Below are 19380 nucleotides of genomic sequence, written 5' to 3' on the forward strand. Positions count from 1 at the left end.
ATTATCTGTACTAACAATTATAAATAGTTCATATGTTTATTATTTCGTCACAAGTTACGAAATCCTGTATAACGTGACTGTAGAACAATTTTAGCTGCAAAGCTAATATAAATTAAACTTTTATTATCTTTAAGTTGATTTATTAATACGAATATTTAAATAAATTCATTGAAGTAAAGTGAAAAAAAAATTTCAGTAATGGGATGATTACGCAAATTTGCCATGAAGATATAGTTTTCTAAATGCTTTCTTGCTTCAAATTCCGCGTAGAATTTCTTCGAAAATTGTTTAATACAATTGTGTCATCACACGGTTGTGATATTCGTCATGGCATACTTGTGATAATTACAAATCTTATAAAAGAATTAGAGAAGAGAAATTATACTTTATATAATGGTATAATATCGAAGACAGTATAAACATACATCGTAAGATACAAGATCGAAAATTTTTGGACATTTTAATGGAATTCTGATAAGTAATTACAAAGTGTTAAATCAAGTGTATATCTTTGTGGAAAAGTTGAAAATATGCACATTGCATGTTTCGAAAACATTTCTGAAAAATGACATTCACTATAAATAATATTTACTCAATTATCAACATCATTATTAAATGATATAAATTTTGGATGTTTATTTACATATACTTAACGTAATGCAAGAAAAAAGTATCTTATACTTTCGATGCAATAGCAGTGTCAGACTGTAAACGTGAATTACAAATTCCTGGGATGATGGATTAAAGTATTACTGTACATTTTCAATGGGTTAATAGCAACATTCGTTTGCGGTGTATAAGCAGACCTTGGCACATTACTATTCAGAAATATGGTTGTTGTAAAATAATGAGCAATGTAGAAATACAAGCGACCATCATCGTGGATAACAATTTCAATTTAATCGCGCAACTAAACCTTCCCAGGAACGTAAAAAATAACAAATGTATAAAAATGGAATACTTTATATCTATGGAATATTTAATAGATCCGTAAATGCACTGTTCTTATAAGCGCATCGCGTTGACAAGTTATCAATACTATTCTTATGCAAAGATGAAATTTTTTATAAATATTTTGTAGGAACTGACTTGCCGTTGAAGAATGATTCATTTTTTATAAAACATTGTATATAAATTTCACAAATTGGTATGAATTGCTAAATAATTACCTAATAGAAATAACATTCAGTCCCATTTTTTTTTACATTATAATCACTCCTCATAGCAGGAAATAGACTATTAAATTATAAATTCGTAAAAACAACATCATAAAATTGTGTCTTACAAAAAATGAAATTTTTGCATAATATTTTGAACTATTTGTTTAAATATATATTTATAAATATTGTTGCGAGTACACTGCAGATTTTTGTTGCGAACTTGGCCCCGATCGAAAAGAAGGGAAAATACTACACCGATCCTTGCCGACCGGTAATATTGATTTAATTAAGAAGCAGAGTCTTTGGCGAGATTTCCCCGTGTGCGGACGTATGAAAGACTACACCCATTAATTGTGTATTATATCGTGTACATTCTTGTATAGAAGAAAAGTGTTGCAAGTTGTTGTTGTATATTTAATTATGTCGTCTACCAATAACGACGAACGCAACTTAGATGATGGATCATATACATCATGATATTGCAATAATAGCCGTGTTATATTTAATTTTTTATAATGCTAAAATATATGCAACAAAATGAAGAAAACAATTCACCATGTAAATTTTTAATGAATGAAGATTACATGCAATTACAATCCTCTAGATTCGAGGATGCCTTTTGCGCCACCCTATATGCGTGGTTGTCATACGATAACAAATTAACAATAATTCTAAAGCTTTGGAGTGATTTCTTTATAGCTGTGACTTACGCGTTTTAGTAATAATTCTACCTCTACATCTAACGAATACTGTCCTATCTATAAGTACGTTTAGACAAAGTCTGTTAAATGTTAAAAAGAGCTATAAAGCACAAATACTAAATCTCCTGCTGCTGAGTTATGCGTGAGATGTAAATGGGTAACTTGTACGATGTAGCCTATGTACATACAATTATTTCTTCGAAGTTTTCCTGAAATTTTTATAAGTCCAAATACACTTAAGTTATGAAAGAAATTGTGGTATAACGTAACAAGTAACGTAAACTTACCTTAATGCAAGGCACTTCGTTGTTAGCTATCAGTTGTCGCACTTTCATTTGTCGCTTTATTATTAGGTGCAAACACTGACTGTTGATTAATACCTGTTGTACCTGTCTGACTCGGATGAATGACAGGTCCAACTGTTTGGACTAAATTGCAGGTAACTGGTACCATTGGCGGAAGATTAACAGAATTATTCATGGGACTGATATTACACGATAGCGATGGTCTTTTTCTTTCTAAACTATTCGTCGCCATTTGTCTTCTTGTTGTCGAATTACGTTCGAGACTGTTAGTGACAATATGATGCCTTCTTTCTAAACTAGAGCCAGTACTAACGTCAGTTTGGCTACCCTGAACAAACATTTAGATTTTGCTAAATTAATACCAATGGATTTATTCGATCATTATATAGATTTTATTGTGAAGTACGGTTTACCTGCAACGAACGATCAACGGACTGACCCATTCTATGTAAGAGATCACCACTTTGGCTCTGTCTGAACGTCGTCCCTTGACGTTCACTCGACTGACTTCTCCTCAGAAATTGTTCTCCAGATTGACTGGAACGAATACGACTTTCTGGCGTGGATTCTTGCGGAACATTAATATTATTTTGCTTCTGGCAAATATGACTGTCTACGTATGGATAGCGAATGCGTATCGAATCGATTACATCTAGAAGATTTTTTGCGTCCATTGCTAAGATGTGAGCTGCTGATAGCATTCCTCTGAAATGACATGCAATATTTCTCAATACTCTCGTCATCTGCTACGCATGGAAATATGTCAGTACATATTGTTCGAAACATTTACTTTCGATATTCTGCATCCAAAGTAGTAGCACTATATCTTTGAGCTTGTTTCATAGCGGTTACAAGTTCTGCCATGTCTTTGCTGAGAACTTTATGTGCCATTTCTACTTCTCGATGAGCAGACATAGGCAATACGTCCATTAAAGCATCCACGGATGAAAGTAGTGCCCTCAATTCGATCCCCACTTTACGTACTAATTCCAAATATTGGTCAGCCCTGCTCTGTTGAACACCTACATTCGTAACGTTATAAAAATGTTAATTAAAGTGCTACAGATGACATAACGATTATGATAATAGTTGATACCTTGAGAGAGAGACATCACGGCACGAACTACGCTGGTAGTACAATCGTACACCTTGTCGTTGGTTCTATCTAAATCTGCAGTAGGTGTAGGTTCCATTTTCTATGAGATAAAAATTTAATATAATTTTCATAGTAATTTGAAGATCATTCGACCATTATATATTACCTTTACAACAATTACTTTCTCGCCACTCTTATCAGAACCTATTGAACCAGTATTGGCACTATGTTGTTCATGATTTGGTGATTGTGTAACCGAACGAGGAACTGGAGGGCTTGCACTTTCGTCTCCACTTGTTGCAATAGACAGACGTTTCTAAATGAATAATAAATGATAATGTGACGTTGAAATAACTAATCGACGATGAATAAGAGTAGATTGTACCTCTTCCCTTGCCAACCAACGACTATCTTCTTCAGATTGACGTTGTTGCTCCAACAGTCGTTGTTCTAACAATTTTTGCTCGTCGTCGACACCACCACCAAAGTTCTCCGTAATGCTATCGAACAATTGCGACTGTACGTTCCTCTGAAAGAAGAAATCTTTCTTATTTTAATCGCTCAGCTCGCGATCCTTCGGGTAATTCACTGTTTTAGCATGTCTGATAAACATATGTACATAATAAAATTAAAGAGATGCATAATTCTCGATGCAAAAACCAATTTTAGAACAATAGTAGTGCAATCATACTGAATTACATGCAGCTCAGATTTGTTACAGTGTCAACGTTATCTCCATTCTTCATGCAAAAAGAGATTAGCCTACCAAAAAACTGCAAAAATAAAATACATATTCTGTTATGAATCAAAAAGGAGGAAATAAATCAAAACATCTTCTAGTTGCGTGTAAACGAAAGGAAGAGGGCCATTGTGTGTCAATTTAAAAGGATCATGTGAGCGCGTCTGCATATACCAGAAGCAAAAATATACATATTATATGTATATACATCTGATTTACAACAAAAGTATATGTATATATAAATGGTGCCGCAAGAATGTCGAACCATAGATAAATAAAAAAAGATATGTATATATATGAATATGCTGTTTGCAGAATAGAGGATGCGATTGTCATTCCTAGGAGGCATTGCCAAACCTGATCTTGCTGTGCCTCCTCTGTCATCGAGCTGCTCGATGACATAGTGCTGTCACTGACAGCTGAAGAGATCAGTGACCCGGAGAGCGTGCCATCTGTCGAGCTTGTTAGCTGCTCATCTTGTTTTTGGCTTACGAACGTGGTGATTTTCGCGACACCAGTCGCTAATTGAGGTGTGCTCGATCTTATGATTCCCGCTTGCATCACTGGCTGTACTATATACTGGGTTGCGTTCACCGTGTTGCTCGTTAGCAGATTCGTAACGTTACACTGCGCCTGGCCGTGCTGCGTGGCGATAATGGAAGTTGGTTGTTGCCCGATCACGATGTTAGACGTGCTTGGATGAATATGTTGCTGGTTAGTCGGTGGAATCGCGCCACTTGATGCCGCGTAATGCACTTGAACGGGATGATTCTGTGCTATCTCGTAGGATAATTGCTGATTCACGCTGGTCGCTTGAGAAATCGGTACGTGACTCGCGATTCCAGCCTGCTGCATTTGTTGCACGTATACCGGGCCCTGAACCTTCTGAGCTTGCACGACCGTAACCGAAGTCGCATGGGCCGTGTAAATTGGGTTTGCACCGGTCGCCTGATTCGGTTGATTCGTGTGTTGCGCCGGGATATAAGAAACGGGTTGAAGAATGGGATTCTGTCTCTGGATGTTTTGCACGTGCTGTGACTGCGGCAAGTACATTGGCTGCGATGCCGAGTGACTAATATTCGAATAGATTTGCTGATGCTGATAATTTTGGGCGTGCATCAGCGGTTGAGCTTGCAGATTTTGCCCTGAGGTCGAGGTGTGTGCTAAATTGCCCCTTGTACTGGGCATGGCAGATGCAACGGACGCATTCACGGGTTTCAACTCGGTTGCGTTTTGATTCTGAATGTTCTGCGCTCGGAATTTTAGTACTGGACCGTACAGGCATTCGGCGTTAGATGTGGGTATAGAAACGTTGCATGAACTAGCGATTGGTACACGGGAATACGCCCCAGCACCGGCAGGATTCTGTACGCAACTAGAACTTTGACTGACCGGTTGTTGACCGATGGGTTGACTGAACACTTGACTCGCGTTACTAGCAGAGAACTGACCGAAATTGGACGACTGACTCTGACTGTTTGATACTATGATACTGTTCAAGCTACTAGGTCCATAGTTGCCGGGATTCTCACCGAAATTACCACCTACGCTGGGACTTTGGCTAAGATTACCGACGATAGCGGAGCTTTGCGTGAAATTAGCGACTGGCCCGTATATCTCGCCACAAGTAGCCGTGCTAGTTGTAATGGGAACAGCGCTGGACGTAGTAAATTTCTGTACGGGAGAATACAAGTCTCCGGTAATGCTACCGACCACTTTCGAGCTGACCGCGTACAAATTTTGCATCTCTTTAACCTTCTGCTGTTTTCTATTCGCAGCTGGGGACTGCGCTTGTGTCGCCTCTGAAATGTTCAGGCTGGACATGAGAGGAGTATCTGAAGAATCGAGGGAGTCTAGGTTAATATCGGATAAAGTGGAATCTCCTGAGTGTGTGTCGTGAGAGACGGAAGGTTCTGAGATAGCTGGATCGAAAAAGGGTAGATCTGAAACTAAGGCGGTGGTTAAGACTTGATCTTCGTCTTGGAACTGTACTGCTAAGGTATTGAAGGGCGAGGCGGGTGTTGTGTAGACGGAGGGACATACCCCCCTAGTTTGATTATCCTTGAGAAGTTGTGCAAGAACCTCAGGGCTTTGCGCCACGATATATGTCGAAACTGGTGCTGCGGCGGTTAGCTGAGATTGATCCGTCGTGTTTTGCGGTTGCCTCGAAGGTTTCGGCGGCGGTACGTCGTCTGCGCCTAAATGACGAAAGATTATCTGCTCCGTGCCACACGAAAAATATCTCAAATGCCTTTTTTTTCTCACGTTTACGTACCCCAAGACATGGCTTGCACTCTCCTGTTCTCTCGTCTCATCGTTTCTTGCTGTTGGTGTTTTTCTTCCAACAAAATCTCACTGCAACATTGTGACAATTGAATAAAAATTGTCGATAATGCAACGACGGTGTACTAAAATAAGCAGGTTGTACATACTGCAATGTTTCTCTGATCTCTTTGAACGTTGGTCGTTTACTAGGCTCGTAACTCCAACATTGAGACATCAAAGAATATAATCGTGGTGGACAGTGATTTGGAAGCGCAAGTCTCTCTCCGTTTTCTAGCTTACGGATCACTTCACTATTTTTCACACCTTGGAACGGCTTCACACCCAGCATTAAAATCTCCCACATGCACACACCTAGAATAATGAAAAAAAATTCTTGGAAAACTTGTCCAATACGAAAGAACAAAATTGTAACTGTGAAGAAACTTACCAAACATCCAGACATCAGAAGACGTTGTGAATCTCCGGAAATTGATACTCTCCGGTGCCATCCATTTAATGGGTAACTTACATTTACTCGCTGTATAATAATTTCGTTCCTCGACCCACCTGCTGAGGCCGAAATCTGCTAATTTTACGCAGTTGTGCGAAGAGACTAGCACGTTTCTTGCAGCAATGTCTCTGTGGCAAATTGTGAAACACAAGAAATGAGATGATCGTGAAAGCTGTTAATAAAACACAATTTTCTACTGTTAATTTACCTGTGTACAAATTTCTTGCTCTCAAGGTATGATAAGGCAGTGCTCAGTTGAAACGTGTAAAGTAGAAGAGTGGCGAGGTCCAGACGGTGTTTGTTGGATTGCAGATAAGCTCGCATTTCCCCTAACCTGGCCAATTCCATCACCAACCAAATTGGTGCTTCCGAGCACACGCCAATTAATCTTATGATATGAGGATGCTCGAATTGTTGCATTATATCTGAAATTTCACACAACAATTATGCATACGTCATTCACAGCTTCAATACGATCGATCGTGTCAAGAGGAAATTTCTTTACAGGCTTCTTCGAGGAATTTCTCCGAAGTTGCGAGATCTGCGTCGATTTTACAGGTTTTCACTGCTACAGCTATGGTTTGGTTGTCTCGTCCTTTGTACGAACCCTTAAGTACATTACCAAATTGCCCACCACCAATGATTTCACCTAATTCCACTTGATTTCTCACTATCTCATAATCTCTGGCTGAAATGATCAATGAAAAAATGGTGCATAATCTTTTTCGTAAATTCATCGTTCGATAATGCATTGTTGCGTTATGCTTACTAGCTGGCGTCGAATAATCCCCTTCTTCGTCTACGATTTCCGCGTAATCCTCTGACAAAATAGTCCCCGTTTTGCTCACGTTCTTCTCTGGACTATTGGAACCATCTTGCCTGGACTTGGGTGGATGAGCATCTATTTTAATCCAAGATGTACAATCAGTGATAACGAACGAATCGAGTTACCGGTTGTCATGCAATTAAAGACAGTACAATACAGCAAGGGACCATCCAAAACTACAAACCTTTGCATGGACAGGGATAGTTTTTCCACGATGCAGCTTGGAAGTGTAAACGATTATAACTTAGTATTGTTTATTAACATAAAGGGGGTTCGTGCGATACATTTAGGTGTGAAACATGATTTCATCGTAAGAAGTACAATGAGAAACGTTCCTGTGACGTATCGAAATAAAACAATTGTACGTCTTTTAAGTTCTTCGGAACACTATTACGAATTGTCGGTCAAAGCTAAAGGAAATACGTTCGTAGCATTAACATCGAGATTGTTAACTTAAGAATACCGATGCAATTTTTACTCGAATAGTGGTGTCCTACCTTTTCTATTCCACAACGAGGTGTTGCTTCCGGTAACTAGCCTACAGTATCCATCGATTAGATCCGCGAGACTCTCCGCTTGGTCCAGACTCGAGCAAGTTATACTAAGCGTTTCCGCGGCCCCAGCTACTCTTAATTTAATGCACGCCTTCGCGTGTTCTTTACAGTCTGACACGAGTGTCTGGATAGACTGTATCTGGGAAAACTCTGCCATTCTTGTTGGCTATAAAAGATTTAACACGTTCGATGAAACTTTACAATTCTCGAGATTAGTCTGAATAAATCAGAAACATACCACTGTTCCACCTCTGTGAGCCATGTACGATATGCCTAAATCTGGTCCAATGACTAGTTCTACAGGTATAGACCAGCTAGACTGTATACAATAGAATAAGAAACGTGTACATTCTCTCTGAATAGTTTTAACATCCGTTATCCAGTTCGAAAGAATCTAGCCGAACGAAACTCACCCCCAAAGCACATATAAACCTTTCCTGGTCGAATCTGTAGTGCGCTCTCAGGAGGTCAAAGAACTTGTACATGCATTCCAGCTCTGACAACGCGGCCACCTTCTTGAAGTGTTGCTGTATCAGCTTGCGCAGCGCCTTTGGTTTCATTCCATTCAACACGGACCGCGGTAAGAACTTGTGCAGACCGACCTGTGAATAGAGGGTGGAGGAGGTTTTTACCATTTTTAACTCGCGAACAAGTCCTCGTCGGACTGTACACCCTCCTCTCCTCTGCCTTACCTCTCGTTCTAGGTACTCGAGATTGCTCTTCTTGTCAAGTGCGATCTGTGGCATGTCTTTGAAGAAGTAGCGAATCTCCAGACAGCACAGTTGTACTGCGACATCTTGGTCTAGGGCTGAGTGGTTCGCGCAGAGGTAATCGTTTCGAACCTACGATACATAACGAACACCGAAATTTAAACGTTTCCGTTTGACTGTTAGAAAATTGTAGCGATTTGTCGTTGAAAATACCTGATCGTAGTAATAGTAGAACGTTACTTTATCCTTCTCGTATAGATCGTTCAGATTTTGCGGCAGATATCGTACCCTTAATTCGTACCTCCATTCGCAGTGAGGATGTTTCTTCTCGTACTTCTCTTGAACCTGACGAACATTAACAATTTTCACTTTGATGGTTGTAACAGTGATGGTACGATGTTTCTTCGAAAACAGTAGGTTGCTGAGATTTTACCTGATACATGGTTGTGTCTTGGTGCAACCAGTAGCTCTCCCCCGAACCAGGGTGATGCAGCCTCATGGCGTAGAGGTTTCTGTAGTGTCTGGTGCCCACTGCTAATCGACTAGTTACCAGGGAGATGATGCCCCTGACGTCGATCGCGTCACCGAATTTCACCACGTTGAAACCACCTGAAGATCCAAATTTTTCTTTAGAACGATCGCAGAAGTGTTGGGAGGAGAAATGTTGGTGAAAATTGTTGGTTGAAAATCGATGAATTTACCGTTAGGCAGATGGACCTTGAGTGTCGCCTTGTCCATCGGGGTAGGCGATCCATGGGGTGGTGTACTTCTACCGCCACCACTTCCTTGTACGCCACCCCCGCCGCCTCCACCTCCATCTCCCACGCCAGTGCTCATCCCCTCATGGCTGGCATGGAAAAAGAGTAAAAAAAAGAAAAAAAAATGGGTAAAAACTGTGCAAAGGAGAAGCGGCTTTAGTCGACGACGCGGCAACGACCGCGTCAATTATGCATAATCTCATAAAACCTCGACTCACACTACTCAACTAACGTGCAAGCTTTCCTCGAGAGGATTAATTATTCATCGGCCCATAGAGGAAAGGATTTCTTCTGAAACCTTCCTCCGGGGCGAATTTCGTTGTCGTCGAAGCACGTATAATGCCAGACAAGCGAAGCAAAGAACTTTGTATATATTCTAGAGCACCGTAGACGGCAATCCCCCTGTTAGCGTGTTCAACTACCGCTACTCTCCAAGTTACCACGAGTTTTCTCCTTCTTCGTCGTCTTCTCTTCTTTCTTTTCTTTCCTTCCTTTTTTATTAAAGTCTCGCTTTTAATTAGATATTCATGGCAACAACGTTGCGTTACCCGGCGTAAATGCTTGGAGTTGGTTAAGAAGGTGGATTTCACAGGGGAATCATCGAGGAATCACGATTGTTCACAGGGAAGAGACCGTTCCCACATTTTCTTCGCATGCTGTTCAATCATTGTACAGCGAGGTGATACGTTCATCAGCTCGTGAGAATTCAACACACCGACACACGTTCAACTCGCGAACGACTAAACAACCAAATCCTTCAATAAAAGTTCTTATCCGACAGATTAAAATACCTTCCGATAGCTTTCTTTCGCGTATCGATCGAATAACCGAATCAGAAATACGAATCGGTATTTGGACGATTGCACTTTCCTCGAGAAAAGTTCAACACCGCTGACGTCACACGCGATGAGCTAATAAAGTGTCTCATCGTGAAATGTTATCTGGTGATTATCGGACATAAATATCCCGCCAGATAGCATCCGTTTCTAAGGGAAGGAAAGTGGTGCTTTCTAAGAAAAACACCGAATTTCCACGAAATTTTTCGTCGTTAAAAATCAATAAAAATTCTTCGTCTTCACCTTTGCATACGTGATTACAGACTGACCATAATCGTCGCGTTCAAAGTAGGTACGTAAGTATTTCAAGAAAGACGATTTAACTCCTCTTCCTCACCTTTTGAAAATTACAAAGCTTCCAAGGAACAACGTGGCAATACAAAACTGATGAACCCTTTAAGTAAAGCTCTGGCTGTGTACGACTGAGTTATGGCATTAATAGTCACCCCACATATTTCGTTGGCCGAATCATTTTTTGCTGAATATCTCGTGTTTCACGTTTGCAAAGAAGGCAATATGTAAATATAAAAAATAGCGTCTACAGGCGCCGACAGCAGTCAAAGGGTTGAACAAAGAAGGAGGAACTTTTGCAAAATAAAGGGTAGTTATTAAAAATATGAACCGAGCTCGGTATACAGAGGGGCACGAGTTAACCCTTTCTGCAGCAAGGTAGTGCGGTGTAGCAAAGACGATCGTGCGGCTAGATTTAGCCTGTGGCTATAGTCGCGATAGAAATTTCGCGTAGCGTGAACGTGATGGCTCGAGGGTTTTTGAAAGGGGCTAGGATGTACGCGTCTGTACGCAACCACGTCCCTTCTCATTCACTCGTCCCCGTTTCATATCATCTACCACCACCCCTTTTCGACGTGTGGCGGCCCTCTGACACATTTGCTCGCTCGCGTATACTTACATAGTTACCGATTCATCGTAGTCGGGACGCGTGCATACGGGAGGGATGCAAAAAGCATTCACCAAAGTCACAGGAGGGGGAGAGCTCGATTCCAAAATGAACTTCTGCGGACGACTCTTTTCAAATATACGAACCTCGACGTTTTCCCTCCTCCTCCGAACTTTCAGAGATATCTCGAATTCCTCCGAGAGAACGATCTCTGTTTCAATCGAAGCACGCTCTCCTACCGTTATTAAGACGATCTCACGTGGTTATCATTCAATCGGTCCGGGTTATGAAGCTATTCAGTGGGTAGTTGGAAGCGACGCCGTTGGAAAATAGAGGAATCTCGTCGGATTTAATGGGTCCTATTCAGAATCGCGAAGAACCGTATTGTGTTCTGTTTAATACGTCGGTGGGCTGGTCGAAGAAATTTTACGACGGGTCAGACGTGACCCAGCTGAACTTTCCGTCCAACGATTAATCGGAGAAGAGAGGACTGTCCGTCACTTTTTTCGCCGAACAAATTTTATAAGAAGGAAGTATTCGTTACGAGTGATACGGTAGAAAATTAGTAGATCTGAAAAGAAGAGTACAGACTGCGACGAGCCACTGGTAATCCAGGAAACGTAACATCTCAAACAAGTGTCTCATCTCTCTATTGACATTTCCCGTGCCACCAGTGACGTAATATTTCGCAGGCACTCGTAACAACAAGGGGCTTCCTCAAAAAGTAGACGGACGAAAACGTGTTTGAAGATGGTTCGAGGCGAGCGCGTGCGTTTGCATCGCGGCTATTAATGCAAATGTATATTACGAGCGTCATACTGGATCGTGGAAAAGGATGGACGTGGATCGGAACCAGGCCGATCTAACTCGCAACACCGGACTATGCTCCCTAAATCTCTTATTCCGCGTGCGTTTCGGAGTGTTTCCTGTGAAGTGAAGAAACTGGGCCAGTCTGTGGGTGGTAATCATCTAATAATCGCCACTGTCTGCTGCACAGTTGTCCTGCATTCAAATTACCATAGTCGGAGTACCTCGAACAACCGCGATCTCGATCACGTAGATAAGCTACTAGTTTCATTGTTTTACTACTTTACTGAGAGATGCTTGAATTGTTTGATAAGAGCTATCAACGCGATTACGAAGAAAACGGTGTAAAACGATTTATACCATATTACGTCCTCCATCGTACTAAACAACTTTCGTGAGATCGTTTTTTCGATAGATACAACTCCTTCTGAGATGTTCCACTGTGTCAAGTCGAAGAAGACACCCTGTAGAATTTTCATAATTTCGTAGTCTTAATACTTACGAACGAACGGTGAGTGTACACACTCGCTAATTCGTTCAGAAAATGAACCACACTACCTGGGAGCAAATCGAACGGAGAAAGGGTTGAAACCCTCTTTGACCGTGGCAACGAACAGAAGCAGCCAGTTGTTTCTCGTCAAAGCAACGTTGATTTGTTATTCGAGTAACGCTGCACACCGAGATACAATTCGGCCCCCGGTATATTTACTGCACTTATTTATCGAACGATCCGTGAGTGGATTATCTGCGCTTCGAAGCTGATACGCGCGCGTGGCTCTTTCAACAGGCTTCACGTTTCGAGGCTACTCAAGCTGACTGCGTAACGAGCATAATAAACATAATTGTACAATACCGGAAAAAAGTTTGCTCGTAAAATCGCGGATATATATATATTTCGGGTAAGCGAGACGGAACATTCGTTTCAGAGCGGTTTCCGCGGCTCGCTAAATCGCTCGAAGTTAATTCAATTGCACGCGACATATTAAGCAGCTTCCGGCGCGGTAATTGCAAAGCGAAAGCACAGGGTAGACTTATTTGTTTGTCGCGGAATATAAATTGCCGCTTGCTCTCTCTATAACGTCGCGCGAGATAAAGGGGTAGTCGATCGTTCTTCGACTCTTTCGCCGCACGCTCTAAGATAGAATCGTCTGATCTTTCCTGCGTCACAATGTTTACGTTTTAAAAGTCTCCATTTTCCCGACAAATTTTCCATTTCACGTGAGCAGTGCATTTTTTATTATAATTCACCTTTTTCTGGAGTAGTATAAACGTGTGATGTGCACAGTTTAGGACTGTATGAAATTACCGGCGCTTATAAAACGTTGAACTTTTCTCCGGTCCTCAAGGAACACCCTGTGCGGTACTCTTTATAATTAACCCTACGCAGGCAGACATTTTCCCACACTCCGCAGGCGAACCGGTCTGTTCACGTCCCAGTCTAATATTTTTTACTATTCCAGCCTTTGAAAAATTCTGAAAAAATTCCGAGACACTCGTCAAAGTGTCTGTTATAGTCTAAAATTACTCGTTAAGTGAAATGTTTAAAAGTTTCTTCGTTCGGAAGAGATGCAAGAGTGAAATTTCACGGAGAGAAAAATTCCGCCTAATTCTTCTCGTTTCCCATACGAACGGACGAGAAGCCTAGCACGATCGATTAGTTGAATAGCACGCGTTCCGTGTTTACCGTAACATAACTAGCAGCCTCGACAGCCTTCCTGTTTCCGGTGCAGCGCGTTTCACAGCGAAGAATCGGAAACATGCGACAAGCACGTCGACCTGAAAACTCGTCTCGACAGGAAGGGTGGTTTATGCACGATGAAAAGAAGCATAGAAATAGAGAGAGGAGAGAGAAAGAGAGAGGATATGCAGAGTGCGTCCCTGACCCGACGCGGCTCGAGCACAACTACCACGCACCTGTGACTGTCGCCCACGCACTTTACCTTTCACTATTACTTTCTCTATTGCGCTTTTGCATCGTCACAAGCGTAACGAGGCTCGCGTGCCTCGAACGCTCGTTTACGAAACGCGCGCGTCGTCGCGGAAAAACGCGAGCACCGTGTATATAAATCGTGGCCTTTAATCGTCCCGCTCGCTCGGTTCGTTACGCGGAAGCAACGCAATTTATGGGATCCTATAATACCGCGGAGGAATCTGTAACTGGTATAAACGCGAAAGACGGGATTCTTTCTGTTTTCTTTGCTAAAGTTACCTCCGTCTCGACACCCTATGGAACTTCCAGGTGCCAAGGGTGTCAGGGGTGTAGGAATCGTTGCATCCTAGTTGGCCGAGGGAGCATAGAAGGCCACCGTTATTCTCTCTTCTCCATCGTTTCTCTCGCGAGCAACCCTTGTCTCGCCGGAGAAAGAAGATTCCCTTGGGATCTTTGCTGAAAGATTCGAGGTTTTGGCCGCGACAGCTCGGCCAAGAGATTCCACTGGCTTTCCTTTCTACTAGCTCCAGCATCGTCCCCCTTCTCGATGTCTTGAAAAATCTCTCGAGATCACCGGCAATCGCTCATCGGATATATTATATATAACAGAATGTCCGTGTACTCTCGAACGACAGGAATGCGCACTGGTAATCTGTTCACTCTACGCGTTATCCGGCAAACAGTCGCGATTCCCTTTTATTTAGAGAAGAATCGCTGTCAGATATTGTCGGATAGAGATCGACGGATCGATTTACCGATATCTCTCGATGTATTCTCCTGGGTAACTCGATTCCAAACTGGATCAACTGAATCGAAAGAAGTCCACCTTGTTTCACCCGATCGACGCAGCGTGTCGAAACGGTCAGACGCGTGGATCTCGTTTCACGAAATTGAATTACATCTAACCCAGGCTGCGGCAGTCCTTGCAGTATCCGTGCAGTTCTCGAAATACAGCGTCAAGACGAGGGGGAACAAGCATCGCGAATGATTTTAATTTCGCGCTGGCTGGTTCAACGTTCCATGACTAGCTGTGGGCCCCGTTTTGCTTTCATCAGTTTTTCAGCCCCGACGCGACGCGACGCCCAGCCTAAGTACGCGCGCGCATCGCTTCTTTCAATCCGAGAATGGAGGCGTCGAAAAATTTCTCCCCTGGCTGCAAATGAAACTCTTTTTCCTCGTCTTCCTTTTCCTTGCGAAATGGGAACCGTAGAAAGAAAGAGTAAGAGAGAGAGACACGCGATTCACCAAATGTTGAGAGAAAACGTTTTCTTTTTTTTCCTTCTCTCCTCTTTTCTCTTGTTCCTTGTTCGAATGAAAGGGTATGTGCGCGGCCTGGACGTCGAGCTGAAACTGATCGACGAGTCGAACGGACAACCTGCCGTTCTCTGTCTCTTCTCTCCTTCTCTTATAGAGTTCTTTCTCCTCTACGTCTGCATGTACGTGTTTCACCGGCTACGAACCAACGAACGCGTGGGACGACGGTGAAAAATCGGCGTCGCAAGCATAATTCCTGCGGCGCAGATAAACGGGGTGATCGGCTGTTTCCAGGTCGCGCGGACAGACTGCCTGGAGACGCTGACGGTGAACGGATACGCCTAACCCTCGCGAACCGAGTGACCGATTCAATTTAACGGGGAGATGGGAAAATGTGAGAAAATGTGAGAAGAATTACGATGCGTGGGTCCGTCTCCGCTTTTAGCGATTTAAGATCGAAATTTAGCTGGAATCTCGAGAGAGAGAAAGTGAAAATCGAAGGTTTCCTTTGGTCAGAGAATACATCTCTTACCCACAGATTACATACACGTAAACGTACACAAGTATGTAATTAAGCATGTAAATGAAGGGTTAGATTAGATAAGGTATTTCTCCTCCGTTCTGTATTTAACGGTCCTCCCATATATTTCTCTTACTATTCCTACATTAGCATCGTACTATTTCTTATCTCGCCACGTTATAAAATGCACGATTCGAGTGAAAGCGAAAGAGAAAGAAATACGGTTCTTATGCAAACCAGCCTGTTTTCATATTCATTCGACTTGGGTGAGGGACGAGTAAGATAATTCAGGATCGCGGTGACTGTGCCACGAAGGAAACACGGAAACCGGCAGTGTACAGGAACGCAACGCGTCGTCGACAATGCTGCCGTGGAAAATACAAGTCCGACAAGTCTGGAGATCGAGCTGCCTGCCGCGTGAAAGGCTGTCCGCGGGACAACGGACTGGCTTGTGTGTTTAATGGCATTTAGGCGAAGGATAGAATGTTTTAACAATAGTCAGCGTGAATATATCATAGGATGTGAACTTTACGAGAATTCCTACTTTTATACCACTTTTCTTTTTATTCTATGCATAATTTTCATTTACAGCACTGTTAAATATAAATTACATCAGGATATGAACCCTTTCTCTGACACACTTGAGAGAAAAAGTGCGCTAGTATAAAAATAAAGATGAACAATCAACTGTTTCACGATAGTCAAATGTCTGCTGCATTCTAACGTTGCCCGATTTTCAGTCGACAGCGATATTTCATTCGTGAAGAGCGAAAATAAATGAATAAATTCCACGTATTAGACGGGCGTATATGCACGCTCTTCGCAGGGGCTAAGCGGTACTTGATTCAGATAAATTATAAATATGATTAAAACGTTGAAAACAGATTCGGTTGGGGAGAGAAGAAAAATTGTGAAATCTACAGACACCGATACATCACTGTGCGACTTAACTGCGGGCGTAAAACATGGTCGGTGATCTCCTAGCTGTATCGATCGTCGCGATGCACGACAACACGGTGTATAATCAAGGAGACCGGAATACGAATTGCATCTGAATCACGATTTCAACATGCCACGGTATTTACCTGCGCTGCGTGCCTCTCGACGATTCATTTTTCCGTACTTACTGTCTAGAGAACCGGACGAAGAGATACGAGAAAATCCGTGCAACGTTCGAGATATTTCGTCGAAAATTTCAACGTCGTTGATCGTATCGAAAAATGTACAAGGCAATAAAAAGACCGGTGGTGGAAGGAGGAATTTCGTTGGGACCTCCTTCTCCCGGCAATCTCGACGTTGTTACGTTCGTTAAACACGAGAATTCGCATGGGACTCGGCCGATTAATTTGAGGTTCATCTGAAGCCATAGACGAGACCAGTCTGCCCATCGTGCGAGCTATAAAATCAAGTAGAACCTGCTTGGCTAACCAGAGACGTGACACGAGCAAAAGTGGTCCTTTCAGATTCGAAAATTACGACCGGCTATTCTACTCGAGCCACGACGACCGTTTCACGAGGCAACTTGGACAAATTTTTACCTGATACGTTGTTTTTAACGGTAACGATAATAAAGAAGATTTAGGACGAAGTGAAACTTCTTTCGGAGATAGAAAAAGAAAGGATCGACTATTGGTGATATTATACTGGAGCTGTTTGAACTTTCGCGGGGAAAGAATTTCAAGCGGCAGCGAGATACGGAACAAACGAATTAATTTCGTGGTGGATATCGATGTTTAAGTGGTTGCCGCGACTCGAAACTAAATAAAAGCGGCCACGCCACTTGTGAATAGCGTCGCAGACGTCTTCGAGAAGTTCTACAGCTACACAAGTCTGGCCGGTATTCTAGGTGGAAACTTTTCTCATTTCCCGGGCCACGTGGCGGCTTCTTCTTCTTCTTCCATCTAACTATCTCGCGAGGCGAATTTTCCGCTGCAATTTGACCACCACGAACGTATACCCGGACTTTTTGCTCTGGCAAGAGGGAAGCATCGCTCGGATCGTAAGGGAAAAGGAGGAGCAAAGAAGAAAAAACAGAGAGACACACTTGGCGAGAACGGTCGCGATGAAACTTTATCGTCGATAATGCAAAGCGGTTATCGCCGTTTCAGAGAGAGAAACAAAGATAGGGGCACAGAGAAGGAGGCGAGGGGAAGAAAAAGAAGAAAAATAGGGAGAAAAAAGAAAGAAAAAACGCTCGATAAAACCATACTGCAGCATCGTTCTTTTGTCGCGTCGCCACATCCACCAGGACACACACATAGATAATTTAATCCCCGGTGAATTTGAAAGTTAGCAACTCTAACGAGGCGACGCGGCCCCGGTTGTATTGAAGCTTAGTTAATGGCGCCAATTAGCAACGAACGGTTACCGGTGAGGTCCGTGGTCGATGATGGCAATTTCGCCATGGTTACCCGGCTTGCCATCGACGTAACACACAGAGTCCACCGCAGAAAGAAAGAAAAAAGAGAAAAAAGAAGAAGAAGAAGCTGTTTCCCTCGCGTGATTCTGTTTGCCTCGCTATCTCTCTCTCTCTCTCTCTCGCTCTGGTGGTCTTCTTGAAACCTTTTCACCCACCTTCGCCAAGCTCCTCCATTCACGAATTGGAAAGGGACTTGCAAAGGCTTTATGCACGCAAATTGCCATTGGCTGCTCTTCAAACGAGCCAACCCCTTTTGTTTAAACGCCTGTTCCGCGGCACTGAAGATCCTAACAGCTGGATACCCGGCGTTCCTAAGGAGGAACGAGAGCCGGAACACCAACCAGCCTCGGGGCGAACTTTTCAAAAGCACTCTGCACCGAACGTTATTATGGAAATTCGATTTGAATCCGACTCGATTCCACCGGTAGGAGAAACGCGATTTCACATTTGCTCACACATCTCTGCTAGGACATTGTTGTCGTTTCAAGAGCTTTCGACAACGAGAACTCGTTCGATATCGGTATCGGTAAAGGAGGAGCAGTAAAAGAAGGGAGTAGGAAGAAGTCGTACCGTAACAAACTCGTTGCAAGTGTAAATTATAATTATCACGATTGAAGAAAGGATGTTTTCTTTGTTATTCCTGTACTTACTCGGTGGTTTCGAGGTACTGGAAGACCCGGTAAACGGGACGTCGATACATGAAGAGATGGTCCTCGACACGCTCCACCATCATCCTAAAACCACTTCATTCGAAACGGTGGGTCACTGATCATCACCCACCACTAGTCACACTAGTTTCGTCAGTTTTCACGATCAAATAAGAACACTTGTTTGAAAAGTTCGTGGACGGATGGAATCCCTGATTTCTCTCTTCCAAACTGTGCCGTTGTCGTTCCTCGTATCGATACAGGTAAGTTTCACCGAGGAGAAGGAATTTCCCGAAGGAGAAACGAGTAGCTTCCGGTGTTGCTAGGATTTACAGCGTCGACGAGGCTGCAGGATTCAACGGGGATCCTCTTCCTCGTTCACCGGCAGTGCTTCTTCCCTTTCCGGTGCACTCGCTGCATCGCCACTTCCGAATCGATATCGCT

General features: G+C 42.8%; 1 protein-coding gene across 1 annotated transcript; it reads right to left on the reverse strand.

The window, feature by feature from the left end:
* Positions 1-1801: 1801 nt before the first annotated feature.
* LOC108579171 (focal adhesion kinase 1) lies at positions 1802-19025 on the reverse strand. Its single transcript, XM_017942632.1, has 23 exons — positions 18940-19025; positions 9569-9714; positions 9301-9476; positions 9081-9212; positions 8850-8999; positions 8571-8759; positions 8396-8476; positions 8101-8323; positions 7788-7823; positions 7547-7678; positions 7283-7465; positions 6986-7202; positions 6715-6905; positions 6434-6638; positions 6277-6356; positions 4359-6199; positions 3648-3791; positions 3429-3578; positions 3263-3362; positions 2957-3188; positions 2580-2871; positions 2149-2494; positions 1802-2070 (listed from the first exon to the last, which is right to left on the reverse strand). Exons 1-22 carry the CDS (start codon positions 19020-19022, stop codon positions 2171-2173), a joined length of 5307 nt encoding a protein of 1768 aa, XP_017798121.1. The 5' UTR covers positions 19023-19025; the 3' UTR covers positions 1802-2070; positions 2149-2170.
* Positions 19026-19380: the final 355 nt, after the last annotated feature.

The sequence above is a fragment of the Habropoda laboriosa genome, unplaced genomic scaffold, assembly GCF_001263275.1.
Source record: "Habropoda laboriosa isolate 0110345459 unplaced genomic scaffold, ASM126327v1 scaffold64, whole genome shotgun sequence".
NCBI lineage: Eukaryota > Metazoa > Arthropoda > Insecta > Hymenoptera > Apidae > Habropoda > Habropoda laboriosa.